At 49.2% G+C, this 17,878-nt stretch overlaps 1 protein-coding gene across 2 annotated transcripts in view; it reads right to left on the bottom strand.

The window, feature by feature from the left end:
• The window catches only part of ATPAF2 (ATP synthase mitochondrial F1 complex assembly factor 2), a 178,461-nt gene that overhangs the window by 93,559 nt on the left and 67,024 nt on the right, over positions 1-17,878 (bottom strand). For both annotated transcript variants that reach the window (XM_078665194.1, XM_078665193.1), the window contains exon 3: positions 10,269-10,313. In XM_078665194.1, coding sequence (XP_078521320.1) covers positions 10,269-10,313 — 45 coding nt within the window. The remainder of the gene's footprint in view (positions 1-10,268; positions 10,314-17,878) is intronic.

The raw sequence follows: 17,878 nt of genomic DNA, 5'->3' as shown, positions 1-17,878 counted from the left end.
ACCACCACACCCAAGTCAGGGCAAGGGAGTTACACGCCAAGATAACCCCAGCTCACCCTCTAGGTAACGTGGCGCGAGCAGCAAGGCTAAACTTGGAGGCGATGTAGGCTAAGTATTTGCGCACGCACCCCAACAACAACACCCAAAGGCCCACCACAAAGGAAACTCCACACAAGGTTATATAAAAATAGCCTTTGTATTACACCAAAACACATTCGATAAAACACACACTTTACAATGTGCCAGAGGCACGGGCAGAATTCACAAGGGATTATTTACAAGACAGGGCCACCTGGACCACTGTCAGGAATCAGCACTTTTAGAAGTAACAATACAATACTTGTAGGCCTAGAACTTAGAACATAGCCTATCAAACAGTACCTTCCGTCCTGGTTGCACGGGATAATGCGAGTGACCTCCTTAGTAAGCTTGAGCGGGCGACCCAGCGAAGCGGCGCGGCTCAGGGGAGAGCGGCGCTGCTCGAGGCTTGGACGGGCTGCCGGCACGGTACAAGCGTTTCTCTGGGGCGACCAATGTGTGCGGCTCAGAAGAGGAGGGGGAGGCAGGATGCGGGCGACCCAGCGAAGCGGCGCGGCTCAGGGGAGAGCGGCGCTGCTCGAGGCTTGGACGGGCTGCCGGCACGAGCTGCCGAGGGGAACGAGCGAGGCACACTTCAGCGAGGCCCCAGGGGCCCAGGGAGATCAGACAAGTCCCATCAATTTGGCAGGGAAGGCACCATAGAGTCCACTGGTCCTGGGACTCTGGTCAGGGGGCAAGCTTAGTATCAAGCCCTTGGGATCACTTATAACAGAAGATCACTGTAACACAAAATAGGACATAAAGCACAAAACCAGTACCCACTGGTAACTGGTAAGTCCCCCCTACGCAATCCTAACCACCCTAGGAACAGGTCACGCAGGGAACCAGGACCTTACTAGCACCACCTGCACTAGCAAGAACAACCACCTCAGTATCACAATACAAGTAGGGGCATAGACCTGGGGACAAAACACATGATGCAGAACCTACATTCAGCGGTGTAAGGAACACATGACGCATCGACACACGTTCAGCGGTGTAAAGAACAGGGCACATAATGTATCAACAACACATTCAGAGGTGCAGAACACAGGGTGCGCAAAACATACTACACATTGTACATTTCCTAACACCCAAAAGCAATAGGACATAGATCATAACAGCATCTAAACCTTTAGCGTAGAACTCACAAAGTCCAGGTTGCGCCACTGCGCCAAGACCTAAACGTAGCAGCTGCCCACTACTTGCTGGGCAGCTGAGGGACAGGACAGGGGGCCTAAACGCTGCAGCTGGCACTAAATGCTGCGCAGCTGGGGAAAGGCCAGGGATGAAGGAGTGCGCCTCACTCCTAAAGTCCAAAGTACATGTCCCTAGAAAAGAAAGACCTACACGGTGCAGCTGCCCACTACTTGCTGGGCAGCTGGGATCAGAACACGCCAGGGGCTCTCACTAGCCCCTCAGGAACACTGCGCCACACTGAGCCATCTGGCTCTCGCAATACTGGGCACCTTAGAGCCTCTCTGGGCTTGTAAATGAGGCGGTGTCTTCGCTGGAGTCCCCCCTCTGGGGACTCGATATGGCCAAACTAGGTAATCAACCTCTCAGGATTCAATAAACAAATGTGGGCACGTTGGAGTCCCTCTCGGGGGACTCGGGACAACAGGCAGAGTAGGCAGAGTCCCTCTCGGGGGACTCGGAGCAGTTATGGGGCCCAAGAGCCTCTCGGGCTCAGAACACAGGCGGAGTCCCTCTCGGGGGACTCGGCATTAGGTGAGGCCCCACGGGCCTCTGCACACAACGAGCCTCGCTCTGGAGGGGAGGGGCGGGCACCGGCAAAGTGCCCCGAAAACCCCCCTCCCCTCAATGCACTCACCGGCTCTTCCTGCGGCGGCTGCTTCTCCTGGGCCGGGGCTCCCTCCATTACATGGGAGCCCCGCAACACCGGCGCTGCACTTTGCTGGCTGCCCCGGGGCTCTCCCCACCTCAGGGGAGCCCCGGGCGGCCATCGCTCTGCCTCAATCCCCTTCCGGTCGGCGGCGGTGGGCAGCCAATCACAGCGCGGCGGCGGGCGGGACTTCCTCCGGCAAACCGGAAGTCCCGCCCCGCGTCAGGCACCGTAGTGCCTGGCTTCCTGTTTTGCGGCGCTCGGGCCGCGGCGGTGAATCTTGGGGGCATTTACGAGGGGTGGCCTCCCTCGAGAGGCATTTAAAAGGTACCAGCGAGGTGGGCACTCGCTCAGGACCAGGTAAACGGGGTGGCACCCGTAATTTACGAATACAGTGCAACGAAGCACTCTGGGGCACCAAAAAGGGCAGGAGCGCTTCCCTCCGAGGGAAAACGACAGCGCTCTGCCCAGGCATGCACAGTAAAGCGCTCACGGGGCGCTAAGGGCAGCCACAGCCCTGGTGCAATAATCCAGCGCCCCCAGCGCTCTCTGAGAGAAGGAAGCGCTTCCAGGCGCTAGGCAAAATATCCATAAAGCACTTCCAGGTGCTAGGGCAACAGCCAACAATCAGGTCCTGGTAGAGTCCAGGACAGCAGAAGTCCAGGGGCTGGGCAGGGCTCAGGGAGGCAAGCCATCCCTGAGCCCAAGCAGCAGCACGCCCCTGGCAAGATTCTAGTTGGGAACAAGAACCTTTTCATGGGGTCACAGCCCCTCTTTTATACACCTTTTCCCTTTGTCTTTAGGTGCAGGGTGGGGGCAGAACCAGTCGCAGCTGGTTCTTGAGTACTCTTGATGGCCCAACCACCCATTTCATTCACTGGGGAGGCTTGGGTCATTAGACGCACCACAGGGGGGCGGAGCCAGCATTGTCAGGGGAAAACCCAGCCTCATTCAGGACACAGGTACACTCCTCCCACACATCACTCATGCTAATCTCCCACTCACCACCGGGCAGACCCAGCCAGACTTCCTGGAGCCTGGCATGCCAGCCAGCTCCAGCCAATCACGCTCCAGTACCCTCACTGCACACACACAGCCATGTCTAGAAGTGGCGCTTCCCTACTAGACACATACATGCGGCATACACCATCTCGCAGCATTCACTCCCCCGAGTTCACACATACCAAACTTGACCATGCACACCTCACGCACCAGGAACTACCAGGGACACAGACATTCCCCATGCATTCCTATGGGAGGGCAGGCCAATCTCACACACGCACTCAGGGAGAGCACGCACTTTACACTGCGCCACATTGTCAAAGTGCGCAAAGGACAGAAATCACTATAATTTAAGGCAAAAAGTTCAGGGGTGACCCTGCCAGAAGGCCCAAGTCCAACAGGGGGGTTTGGGATGTTGGTCCATGGTTCGAGTGTCTGGGGTGGGTTCCGAAGCCAGGGTGTTGGAGTTACTGCGCTGGGACAGGTTGGGGGACATTAGACTTGGTTCTTTCAGGGACCCACACGGGGCAGGTGGGGGGTTGGCACCTCTAGATGAAGACGGATGAGCTAGTTATCCTCACACTGAATGTGCGTGGCCTAAATAACCCTGTTAAGCGTAAGGCGATCCTGCTGCAGTTAGAACAGTCACATGCGGATATATGCCTCCTACAGGAAACGCACCTTCTGGCCAGGGATTGTCACCGGCTGAGGTCCTGTAAATTTCCCCACCAATTTTTTTCCTCATGCCCTGATAAGAAGGCGGGAGTGGGGATCCTAGTGGCACTAAAGTTTAGGGGCAAGGTGTTGGGGAAACTGGCTGAAATCAAGGGGCGTCTGTTAGTATACAGGTTTGCATTAGGAGACAGGACCTTCACGATAGGTTCGATATATGCACCCAATGACGGTAAAGAACACTTTCTTCACAGAGCGCTTACTGACGTCACTGATACGACTGACCATAACATAGTCCTGGGCGGGGACTTGAATTTAGTTTTCGACAACATACTGGACAGGTCTGGTCAACGCACTACACAGGTGGGGGCGCTCACAGCGGCAGGCCAAGTTAGATTACAGGAACTAGGGTTAATGGATCTATGGCGCACGCTTCATCCTGGCGAGAGAGATTACACATACTTCTCAGCTGCTCACAAAACATATACACGTCTTGACTACCTGCTTGTTTCCACAGCCACTAAAGCGCTTGTCACCAGGGCCGACATAGGTACTGCTTCACTTTCCGACCACTCTCCAGTCACGACCGTCCTTTCTATGCCAGCTGTCCAGCGCTCGTGTAGGGTTTGGCGCCTCCGAGACTCACTGCTGCAGAGGAAGGTGGTGGTCACTAAGATCCAGAGCGTGATCACGGACTACCTCGCCCATAATAGTAACAATGACACCACTCTCTCCACACAGTGGGCCGCGCTGAAAGCGGTACCTAGGGGTGAATTTATATCTATCTCGACAGCTGAAAATGCAGAGCGTCATTCCAAGAGGGAGGAGCTCACACGGCAGATCAGGGAACTGGAACAGATACACCGGAGGACGGGGGCTCCGAGAATATGGAGGCAATTAAAAGCTGCCCGCCAACAACTCGCAGCCCTAGATCTAGATAGAGCAGAATTCGCAGCACTACTGCTGCGCCATGCCTATCAGACAGGCGGAGACAGGTGTGGGTGCCTGCTGGCACACAAGCTTCGTGAGGTCACGCAGCGCAGGGAGGTGCGTGAGATAAAAGGGACCAATTGCATTTCAGTGGACGGAAACCAAGCCATAGCGGACGCCTTCAGCGCATTTTATGCGGATCTGTATGCGGCAGACCCCCCAAACCCAGACGCAGTGACAGATTTCTTAGCGGATATCCCTCTGCCGGAGTTGACGCGGGATCAGATCGACTGCTTAGAAAGAGACATCCGTCCGGAAGAGGTGATTTCTGCCATCTCCCGGCTTAAGCTGGGCAAAGATCCCGCCGAGTGCGGAGCATATAGATCTATTTCCCTCTTGAATGTCGATCTCAAGCTTTACACAGGGATCCTCGCCTCCCGCTTAGGACCATACATGGGGGGTCTGATCGACCCGGATCAGTCGGGATTTATTCCTGAACGACAGACCTCAGATAACACTAAACGGGCCTTCCACCTCCTGGAGAAGGCCGCTCGGACAGAGGGGGAATATATGATGCTGGCCATAGACGCCGAGAAGGCATTTGATAGAGTACACTGGCCTTATCTTGAAAAGGTGTTGCTAAAAGCCGGGATGGGGCCTAAGTTCCGAGCGAGGGTGTTCAACTGCTATAAATACCCTACAGCTGCGGTCCGAGTCAGTGGTGCTCGTCTTCCCGATTTAACATCGAACGAGGCACTAGGCAAGGCTGCCCGTTGTCCCCCCTATTGTTCGCCCTCTACATGGAACCTCTTGCACACCTTTTGCGGTCCGACCCAAAGGTGCAGGGTATCAAGTTCAGGGGCGACGTCCACACCATAAGCATGTATGCCGACGATGTGCTGATATCTCTCGCTAACCCCCGGAGTTCTCTACCGGCGTGCGTTGCAGATCTAGAGAGATTCGGCCAAGTCTCTGGCTTCAAAGTCAATATGTCTAAATCGGTGGCCTTCGACTTGTCCATAGATACCACCACACGTGCCCATTTACAGGCGCTGTTCCCCATACTGTGGACGACGCACACAGTCCCATATCTAGGGATACAGTTGGCGCCTCCCTTCAGACCTCGGTACTCCAACCTGCGGCAGAAAATCAGACGCGAGTTGGGACAATGGAAATATTACCCGTTGTCGTGGTTGGGTAGAGTGGCAGCTGTTAAGATGACGGTTCTCCCCCAAATACTATATCTCTTTTGCACGATTCCCCTTACACCGCCGCGAGGCTGGATCAAACTGATGCAGTCAGAACTGTCACAGTTCATATGGAATGGGAGAAAACCGCCTGAAGCGCCAGATCGCCATGTTGGCACCAAAACAAGGCGGGATTGGGATGCCAGACTTGACAACGTATTTTCAAGCATCCCAGCTTCGCTTCCTAGTGGAATGGGTTAGATGGGAATCTGGGAAACACTGGCTGTTTCAGGATCAGGCCGTCGCTGGACGAACTTTGCAGGAAATCCCTTTTATGCGACGGGAACACAGGCCTCTTAATCTATATGCGTCCCTTATCACGCGGGTACCCCTGGAGATCTGGGACCGAGTAGGGGTTAGCCAAGAACTTACCACCCTCCCCTCCCCCCTTACTCCCATCACCGGAAATCCAGAATTCCATCCGGGGATGGACGAGAAGTCATATGCATGCTGGAAGCCTGCGGGATGTCGAACACTACATCACGTCTATGGTCCAGAAGGGGTAATTCCCTTCCAGCAATTGCGGCAGGAATTCGACCTGCCCGACACTGGGCGCTCAACCCTGCGGTACGGTCAGCGGCGGACAGGCACCTGACAAAATTTGAGTACTGGCTGATCTCCCGCACTAACGACAAACAACTGATTTCCGATCTTTATAAAATGCTCATGCAAAAACACAGATACACATACAATGCGGGCAGGGTGCGCTGGGAGCGGGAACTGGGGAGGACCCTAACTCACAAGGAGTGGGAGGGAATATACTATAGAGCGCGCCACTCAGCCTACCATATGGGCCTGACGGGACACCTTTACGAAGGTTGCGTCCTATTGGTATTACACCCCCGAACGCCTGTACGAAATGGACAGTAGACAGGATCCCCGGCGCTGGCGCGGCTGTGGTCAAATTGGCACTTTGGTTCATGTGCTTTGGGACTGCCCACTTTTACAAGCAAACTGGAGCCAGATACTAGGGGATGTAGATACACACTTCGAAACAGACACTCCCTGCTTTCCCGCCTATGTAATCCTAGGGTTGCCTAATGCACCGACTTACCCACTGAGATCGCCTGATAGCAATTGCATTGGGGTCAGCTGTACAGAATATATTGGCGCACTGGCGATCCAAACACATCCCCACGTATCAGGGGTGGCTTCACCGCCTCTGGTTGGTTCTGGGCATGGAGAAACTGTCACTATATGGGGCAGGCGAGGGGGCGCGCTATGTGGAGCTTTGGAGGCCATTCCTGTCCCTGTTGGCATCGGAGTTTAAGGAGGTGACTTGTCCTAGGTATCTCCGGCTGTTGAGGTTAACAGACACGAAGAAGACAAACATACACGGCGCCACCACTGAGGGCCGCGAGGGCCCGGCGGCTGGGGGGGAAGCGGACCATGGACCAAGGGGTGGGGGGGCGTGGCGAGTTGGGAGGGGTGGGGGTACACGGGGGGGAAAGGTGGTTGGGGTGTGGGTGGGGTGGGGACTGTTTGGGAGGGGTCTTCCCGCCCTTGTTTTTGGCTGATTAAGGATGTCCTGGGGAGGTTGTTGTAGAGTAGCTGATAGGCCGTAGGGCTAAGGAAGGTGCTCGAAGAAAGACTGATGGACATAAAGCCTTCGTAGAACAGATAAGATGCCCACAGGTTTTCCAACGGAAGGGGAAGCATCAAGGTCCTGGGGATGTTCTCCAGCTTCAAAATGGTTGGGTTGTAGGCGGCTTGCTGTGTATAAGACTGCTTCCTCATGACAAGGTCATTGGCTTGCGCCTTCCTTAACATAGCTTGTTGGGTTGGTCCTCAGACTGATCTGCTACTCCTACAGGACAATTCTGTTTGCTGCTTGTTGTAAAATCAATAAAAAACAGGTAATACTAAAAAGGGTAGAGTGGTTTTAAATTTGCACATTTGATGGGTGCACAAGGAGACAACACTACAAACTTGATCAGTCCCTTTAAGCTGGCATCTATTTTTACTCCTAATCTCTTAACAGTGTTGATTGACCTGGAAAAGACTCAGTTTGAATTCAGTCTTTAACACTGCATAGTAGTCTTTCAAAGCAGGTAGAAGGATTGGACTGGTATTCAGACACATTGAAAATCAGCCGAGTGTCGCTTTCCTACATGTAAAAACTAATAATATAGGTCCTAACCATAACTGCTAAAGGTTGCATATAAATATAAACAAAATGGGGGAAATAGGAGATCCTTGCAGCACCCCGGTAGTCACCTGGTGAAAGAAGAAGAGAACTGATCCATAATTATTCACTACCGACATTCATGTAAGAATAAAAGCATACCATTTTAACACTTTTCCTGATAAGCCACATCCGTCCAATCTTTGTAATAATATTGTGTGCTCTACTGTATCGAATGCACAGAATAGACAGAGTATCCAGGCACTAGTACTCTCGAAATCTGTGGCCATCGAAGGCCTTTCACAGCAGCATTCAGAGACAATTCTGTTCTTCTACTGGCTCTGACACACATCTGGTCCTTACCAAAAACTACATTCCACAATACCTAAAATAAATGAGATCTTGCATGCATTTCTAATAATTCAGTTACTTCAGGGTTGATGGGCTAGATACCTGTAAATAAGGTGATAGGTGCAGACACAGGTATCATGTAAGACATGCCACATGTGCAGTTTTGTTTGTGCTAGCAGACTGACATGATGTGGAATGATTTGGTTTGCTGCGACAAGTGTGTGAGGAAAACGAGTTACTCGCTTCTCAATATAATGTTAATTTAGGAATATATATGGCTCTGGAGCAAGCTCAAAAAAGACTGCTACACAAGACCAAGCTAAACCTAAGACTGCTAAATAACTTGGCAGCAGCAGGGGCTTCACCGGTCGGAAAGGTGATTACTTCACTAGACGCAAATATGGCCTTCGATTCAGTAGAATGGGCTTACCTTTTAGGGGTACTGGTTAAGATAGGGTTTGGCCCTAGATATATCAGGTACGTCAAACAACTATATGATCGACCTAAGGCCAGCGTGCGGATTAATGACCACACTTAAATTGAATTTAGAATGCCAAGGGGTACGCATCAAGGGTGCCCACTCTCGCCAATGTTGTTCATCTTGGCTATAGAGATCAAAGCAGAATAGGTGCAAGTGGACGCGCACAAGTAGGGCTGGCCGGAAGGTAGAGAAGAGTATCTCACTATATCTCAATGATACCTTATTATATCTGACTATTGTGGCCCCAACATTGGATTGACTACAGGATTTTATCAATGTCTTCGAAGATAACTCAAGTTTGCCATAAACTGGAACTTATTTTTGCTATTCCCAGTGGGAGAATGCATGTAGAGGGAGACACTCGCACTGCCACTATGGATAGAAACTGTGCAATTTAAATATCTGGGAATCTGGATACCTAAATGTCCAGACACTTACTAGAAGGCAAATCTGGGTAATTTGCTTAAATGACTGGAGCAGGATGTGAAACATTGTCAGTCACTGCCGCTTTCGTCATTAGGGAAGGTGGCCATGTTTAAAATGGTGGCACTCCCCAGCATCTTGTATATACTTCACAACAGCCCGTATGAAATTCCGGACTGATTTTTCACCAAGGTGGGCGCTCTTGTGTGAACTCTGCTTTGGGCAGGGGGAAAGCCTTGAATAGCCATGAGAGTCCTTCAAAGGTCAGAATATAACAGAGGTAGTACCTTACCAAATGTACAGAAATATTATGAAGCAGCACAATTAAATGCAGAAAACGATTGGGCATACATGGATTGGGCTTATCCGGCGTTTAAGCGAGTGTTATTTCCGCTATTTTAGAGATATACAAGCTAAGAACAATAATCAATTTTGCTTATAAAGATTTTTATGATATATTGTAATGGGATTGTTATTTTACTATATTGTGGATCTCAGCTGAGGTTTAAATCAATAAAAAATTTCAATTACAATATAGACTCTGCCTCCGTGGGTGTGCAGTGCCTGGACATTCTGACGAATGGGTGGCGGGTGAATGATGTAAACAATGTTAAATGTACTTGTTAAATGCAAAAACAAAATCAAACCAAAATATCCCCCCCCCCCCAAAAAAAAACCAGCTCTTAGAACGGTGTTGGAGCGGTCTGGTAGCTACTGGGAACATGTGCAGTTTGCATCTTGAGCCAGAATGATTATCTAGTACAAGACACAAACTTTTCCAAAGACCCAAAAAACTAAGCTTCTAATGGGACAAGCATATATGGGCATGAGCTCAAACCTTCTATTCACGTACACAACACTAATCAAGTAGACACCTATATGAAAAAGTGGTTCTTTCATAGTGAAGATTTGCATGTTTACCACAGATCAGAGGAATGACTGCAAACAATTGACAGAATTTTGATATATACTAATAGGAAAATTAGTTGTAGAAGGACCAAACGGCAAGATTCACTCAGACACAATTTTTTGCATTACAATTCAAATTACATACTCCCCACGCTCAACCGAATTTGAGCTGGCAGGTTGATGTAAATAGGAACAAATACATACCTTCTCCCTGGGAAATATTCACACTCTCATAAAATTTCTTTCTTTCTAGAACAAAAAGGACAGAGTATGATGAATAAATAAAGCAAACTCAACAAACCACACTTACTAATATGGAACCCCCACTTTCTGGGCCATCCCATATACTAAGCTTTAGGAAGTGAAAAACAGCAAGACCCGATAACCCCTAAGTATTAGATGATGTAAACCCACCACACCCCAAATCATGCAAACAATGTCAATACATTATTATACAACTCATACAAGGCCCAAAAGCAACAAAGAACACTGTACATACATAAGGAAAACATTGGCAATATCACGAGCGAAGTAGAAGCTTTAGGTCTAAAAATAAATATCCAAACGTAGTTCCAAAATTATGTACACTGACGAGGTCAGATCTACAGCAACAAGGAACAGATATTGCACATTACACATGTACAACACATTATACAATAAAGAGGTACAAATGTTTGCACACTCCGGAAAAGACTTGAATCTTCAGTGAATGAATGCCAAGCTTCGAAGAACAGAAAACAGAACTGGAAAGCTGAAAGAAGGGATGTTTTTTTGGGGGGTAATCAATTTTATTGATTTTTTTAAAAACAAAGAACATTACAGCACAGATAAGCATTAGCAAATTGGCACGGTGGCAAATTGTTGACTTTGTTATGCACAAACATACATGTCGATCCATTTTTAACGTATTGTCATACGTGATCTGAGTCCGAGAAGAGACAGAAAACCCATTCATCTCAATTGGTTTAACCACTTGACACAGACTTTTGAGTGTCTGGCTGGACATCCCATAGCCTCGAACAAAGGCTTCTCTTGCGATGCACACCAGTCTACGCCCTTGCGCCATTTTGATAAACTTGGGGGGACAGAAGGTTCCCATGCCACAGTGATATCTTGTTTGGCCACCATGGTGGGGGTACCTAGGAAGAGCTTGTCTATCCTGAACCCGTCTAGGCCATCCATGACTCCTAGGAGGAGGTTTTGTGGAACCTCCCAACCCAGGATACCCATGAGTTCAAAATCCCGTGTTTCCCATATGGAGTGAGGAGGGGCAGGGCCAGACCATATGATAGAAGTCAGCCGGTTCTTGCGTTCAGGAAGCTCCCCCCCTCCTCGAGCCACACGCCCTGCCAAAGAGGTTGTTTGTTGGGTCAATTTATTGTCCCACCGAGTGTGACATAAGGCCGAGCACCAGGCCACCAGACCACTCGAGTCACTGATGGTAGGGCTCTGGGCACAGGACCTTCGTACAGCATTACCTGGATTTGTGAAAGTCCTAAATCCCTTAATTCGATCCTGTATGCTGGGTCAGACCAGCCGCCATTAAACCAATCATGCAGGATGAGCAGTCGGGTGGCTGGATAATATAGTTAGAGATCAGTCATGCCCATGCCCCCATCAAAGGGTGGGGTCCGGCAGTGTGCGAGAGCTATACGCGGTCTCGCGTTCCCCCTGAGGAATTTTGTGGCCATGCTGTCTAGTTCCCTAAACCAGCTTTGCAGGAGGTGGAATGGGGTAATTTGGATAATGTATAAGAAATGAGGGAGGATCATCATTTTAAAAAGGGCCACTCTACCCAGCGAGTTAAGTGGTAAGGTTTGCCAGCCTCAGAGATCCTCTTTAGCTTTCTTCAATGGGGTGATATTAAGTGCTCGATCATTAAATCTGATCTAAACAAATACCCTCTAGCCACTTTTAATTCACTCATCACAACAAGCACTACCTCGCACTCACCATACGGTGTATTAACAAAAATAACTTCACCAAAGCGACCCTTCGAGGACCCCGTAGGCAATTGCAGTGCCGGCCCCACGAGGAGCACCGCCCTATGATGAAGCATGACATCCCTTGGGATGTTTGAGGGCACCAAGCAAAAGTCACCTTGACTTTCCCTCCTATCTCTCTAAAAAGACTCCCTCTGTATTCTCTCAGGAACGGTGGCCCTTCATTTTGGTTGATTCATTAATGGGCGCACGGGCACTGGATCTTCATCAAGCTCTTTATCCCCCATCTTCTCCTTTTTAGGTCTCGCTGGCGTTGCAGCGCGAAGCGCTGCCGCCAACGAGACTTATAGTCGCCGTGTTTCCTCCCAAGGGAGACAGACCTGTGCACGAGCCGATTCTGGTCTGGGCACGAGCCAATTGTGGTCTGTGAACGCGCTTCACAGTGGAACAGCTTGTGCGCGTTAACTCCAGAGTGCTCATCTCCGGAAGACGTGCTGCGCCCGAGCCCACCTCCAGCTTGTTTTCCTTGTTAATAGAACCAGTTGAACCAACACACCGGGTAATGATATGTAGAAGCAAAAAACATCTGGTCACAACAACTAAAACGTCACAACGCACCGTGTGTTCAGTCTGAAACTTGGCAGCACCGGAAGCAGAAACGACGCTGGCTTTTTGTCTCTCTGCAACTATCCAAAATATACCCACGCGTTGCGAGGGCTCTAGGGTTTGCCACGGAGACTCTAAATTAGAAACTCTTACCTGCGGAGTCCAGGGCGCTCATTCTATCATAAGAAAGAAATCACCATGAGCCAATACTGCATGGGGGATAATTGGCCGAAAAACGCGTTGTAGTCTCCGACTTCCAAGCAGTGTGAGGCGGGACAACAGGATTTGCTACGGCCAGTCAGAGATCGGGAGAGGGAGCCATTCTCTAAGTCCGATTGGATGCCGTTGCATGGGTTATGCTGATTGGAGCGCTTCTTCTATCGGGAAGTGAATTTACCCCCGCCCCCATACTGTACGGTCGAACCTGCCTCAGCCCGCCCCTCACTCAGCTGTTTCAATTAAATCTAGGCGCCAGTCTCTTTCGGTGCGAGCGGACGGTCGGTGCAGTGACGGTGTTCTTACTGGTGGTGCCTCCGGCCGGTGACTGACAGACAGACTGTCAACCCGGGCTGCTTGCTGGAGAGGAGCGGAGGTCGGGAGAAGGACTCCTGAGTCACTCGTGACACTCGTCGTGTGTCACACTGCTGCTGCCGGCCGCTGCCGCCCACCCTGGCCCCACACCACCACAGTGAACTTGCGGCAGCGCCCCAGGCCCAGCCCGTTGACGAGACACAGTGACGCGCATTTCAAAAGGTAGGCAAACTGAGGCCGACACCAGCCTCTGCCCCAGGCCATGCCAGGCCCAGCCGGCCCATCCGTATTTATTTTATTGTATTTTATTTATGCCTGTTTATATAAATTCACACAGTTCACGCTCCCTCGTATTTTTTCTTTATTTATGCGATGGTATATAGCGCGGACTTTACCCGAAGGTGTCAGAGTGCTTCACAATAGAAACAGTAACAATACATGAGGAGAACATTACACGTGAACAGATTGCAAACGTTACGTTGCATGAATCAAAGGTGACAATAGTGAGCACACAAAATGCAAGAGGTAGCAATCGGTACATTCCAGGAGGAAAAAGTGACATGTGTGCAGGTTACAAAGCGTACAAAGTACAACTAGAGGTATAATACTGCAATAAGTGGCAGACACTCAATACACAAGAACAAATGCTACGTAGGTAATAGTGGCACTTGTGCAAGTATCTAAAGCAAACAAAATGTAAGAGGAGCAAACGGTGTGTTACAAGAGAAAAGTAACGTCAAGAGAAAGCCTCAAGTCTCCGCTGCCAGAGATTTAATGGGTTGAGAAATGTGCTTTTTCTCTGCTTTGACTCCAGTTAAACAAAGTACCAGCAGGAAACCGCTAGCAGCACCGCCCGCCATAGCGGAGAGAATGACACTCCTTCTAATCATACAACCTGTTCTTTACATCAGGCTTTTACCACGGCGTGCTCAAAAGAAAATTTCTGTAGCCGTTTGTTGTCGCCCATTTGAACCTGTGCTCATTTCATGGATGTTTTAAGATGAAAGGCTCACCTAGATATTCAGCAGTGCAATGTGTAGGCAACAAGCGCTTAACCCACTGAGTTTTAATAGCACATTTATGAAGGGTTTCATGCTCAGATCTCACAAACAAGAGACCTGAATAAAAAGGTATTCGAGTTGTATAAACACATTCATCTACGACTTGCATAAACATAAAACTAGACTATCTCAGCGTGAAAAATAGTCCCGCTCGCTTCACTTCCTGTGGCGCTCGTGGGCACTCTACAGCCGTTCGTATGTCTTTAGGACGGGCGCCATGCTGCAGAGTGTCTTTCCCGGCACAGGTGTCTCAGCAGCAGCGTTCCACACTCACTGACTGGGCTGAGCAAAGGCAGTGTGTACACTGGGGGTCAAGGGTCACAGTTTCATCATTCTGAGATTAGTGCTATGCAGACTAATCATTTGGGAAATTAGAAAACCTGTTATTAAGCATTAGGAAACCGCTTAGCTTAAAGTGTGCAGGATGTAAATGGTAAACACTGAAGCATTATTCACCGTGGAGCCCGTCATTAAAGATTATTGCCCTTCTCTCGATTTATGAGTCGAAAATGCACAGTAGGCCAGTGAAGTAAATGAAACTATTGACTGACTCAATGGTCAGTAATACTGCTAGATTATGACTGTGGCAGTGTTGTCGCCCTCTTTTTTTCTCCGTCCCTCTCCTCAGTTGGACTTTGTGTCAGGAGAGCTTCTGCTGAGGGCGTGTCCCAATTGTTGTAGACCACAGTGGGATCACCTTGATGGCTGTCACGCTCCCAACATTACATTAAATGCATTGATTACACCAGATGGCTGAATTGATCTCAGCGCCAGGATACCCTCTGGGTGACAGTCGCGCTTAACAAGCATTAAAATACATACATACATACATAAGCGTTGTTGCTTTCTGCTGCAGGCTCATCATTTACGACTATTGAGTGTCAATGCTTAATTAGGGGCCTTAACTAACGATTAGAGCATGCAGTGAGGAAAGTGGAATGAATAGGCAATAATGCTTGTACCAGAAGAGCAATTAGCATATTCACACACACAGTCTCTCTCTGTGCATGTGATGACCATGATTTAGTTTTGGATCGTTGTGAATTTTGAGTCCTTCTAACGTTTGTTGCTATTGTGCATTGTGATTTCCATCTTGCAAGAAATAATAGATCTAAAAAAAGTTTTTTTGATGTTTTTATAGCAAGTTCTAGTTCTTGATGGATGATGAACTTCACCAAAGATGACCACCTTGCATATCTGGAGGCATTCAGCTTTAGGGCCTTTCAGACAATGCGTAGTCTTTTGAAGGTACAGCGAGTTTCTAGTGTAAGCCATCTGAGAGCTCTTCCTACTAGTGGTATGCGTTGATATTTGTTTATTTCTCCTATAAAACAAGTGGTCACATTCTTCATGCCTCCTAGTGGTTTTGGTCGGATTGGCTCAGAGCCCTTAAGGAGGAAGTTTCTATAGTTACAGTGGGAAATGACCAGTGTTTGTGTGGCATGTTGATAACTTCTTTTGAAGCAAATGGATGATGGACCAGAGAAGTCTCTCAGCTGGCAGTATGCTTTCGCAAAAACTTTGAGGTGGGAGTGTTAAGGAATAATGGCTCACCTTTCATGTCTCTGCAAGTGCATTGGTGCAGTACTCCAACCCGCTCACTTGGCGCCAGGCCAGGCCCAGCCCAGGCCCCTGCCTCAGGTAGGCCCAGCACCCAGCCTCAGCACCAGCCAGGCCCAGCCCCCAGCCTCAGGCAGGCCCAGCACCAGCCTCAGCCCAAGACCAGCCACGCCAGGCCCAGCCCCAAGCAGGCCCAGCACCCAGCCTCAGTCCTGAGTCCAGGCCCAGCCCCCAGCCTCAGGCAGGCCCAGCACCCAGCCTTGCCAGGCCCAGGCTCGTCCTAGCCTCAGCCCAGGCCCAGCCACAGTAAGGACTGGTCTTAAAATTGAGTAGCATTTAGCAGGTGCCCAGTTAATGCCCTCCCACCATCTATATATTGAATACAATGTATATTTGTCTTAAAATTGTGTCTGATGATAATTTGTGCATAATTTCTGACTTGCTAATTTGGGCTGGTTTTTGGGCTGGAACTGGTCTGATTGGGCTTCTTTTTGAGCGGCTTTGGGCTTGGACCGGGTCTAAAAATCTGGCAACACTGGGCGCCAAGCAAGCATCCCGGTTAGAACGTAGGACGTGGAAGGTTTTGGGATGAAACCCAATTGTCTTCTTTTTAGTAAGGAATGATCTTTGCTCATTTAGATCTTTGGAGTACGTCGCCATAATAAGCGGTATATAAATACAATTTCCATGCACCCTTGACAACACTGGAAAACAAGCATTTACAATGCAACGGTCTCGCCTTTGCAAAAGCTAGGGCTATTGACATTGTAAATGACAACATTTTTATTTACGGGTTGCTTTTGAAAATAGATAAATAAATGGCATTGTCATTTACAATACCAATAGCTTAATCTTTCGCAAATGCCACACACAAACACACAGACCCGCAAACACACAGGCCCACACACACACAGCCCCATAGACACACACAGAGCCCCACAGCCCCACACACACACACAGAGCCCCCCCACCAGTGGTAGAAGTGGGCGGGATCGGAAGGGCACGGCGTGCCCCTACTTTTTAAATTTGACACAGTCCGTTCCCCTACTTCTGTAATTTAAAAATGCGTCCCAGGACGGCAGGAATGGTCTGAATTTAAACAATATTGTGCGATCGTCCAGCCCTGTGTTTTGTTAAGGAAGGCGTCTGTAGCGGCCACAACCTCCTCCCTCTCCTCCTCTGTATCTGGGGGCAGAGACCTGAAAAACAACACTGTAGGAATAATTAACCAGCACTCGAAAACGGCAGCCTTTGGTGGCCGATAAGAGTGTGATTTACACCTAATTTAGCGAGGAGGCCCCCTGCCTGCCCCCACTGTGACCTATACAATTGTCACATCAGGATGCATTTTAGACATCACACTTGACCTCATCTGCCATTTATTTTCGGCCTCTGATGATACCACAAAGAAAGGAAAAGCACTCCAGTGTAGAATTCTTGGCAGACAATGCCCAAACCTAGGCACTTTAAAAAAACAAGCATTTACAATGTAATAGGTCTCAAATTTTCTAAACTTTGACCTATTGGTATTGTAAATGACAATACCTTATTGCAGGTTTTTTTAAACATAAATAAAAGGCATTGTCATTTACAATGCCAATAGCTCAAATCTCGCGAATGCGAGACCTATTGCATTGCAAATGCTTGTTCTTTGAGTACTTAGCACAGCGGTACAGCCGAGGGACATATGTATTCTACTTCTTCAACACGTTCTCTGTCTCTCTCTCTTACCACCCCTAGATGGCATATGGGAATCCTTCAACTGGTCCGTCGTGCCCCCGCCTCCCCCCCTTGCAGGAGACTCGAACTCCAATGCCTCCCTAAAGAAACAACAAATTAAAATAGCAATGCACGGAGCCGTCGTGACTGAGTACCTATGAGCTAAAGTAGCCCCCAATGGACTCATTGTTATAACCGCTACACTCTTCTGGAGGATCTCTTATTTAGACGAGAATGGAGTCAAATTGCATGGAAATGCACCCGTGATTGGCTCATCCTGATTATCAATGCTGCCAAATGACTCTCCGAGGCACTTATCAAAATAAACATTGCAGAGAACACTTTGAAAACCAGCATCAACATATATGCATTTAAATCGCGACTTTCAGAAATT

This window comes from Lissotriton helveticus, chromosome 10 (assembly GCF_964261635.1).
Source record: "Lissotriton helveticus chromosome 10, aLisHel1.1, whole genome shotgun sequence".
NCBI classification, from domain to species: Eukaryota; Metazoa; Chordata; class Amphibia; order Caudata; family Salamandridae; genus Lissotriton; species Lissotriton helveticus.
Note: the sequence above shows the minus strand (reverse complement) of the source record. Positions and strands in the feature narration are given on the sequence as shown.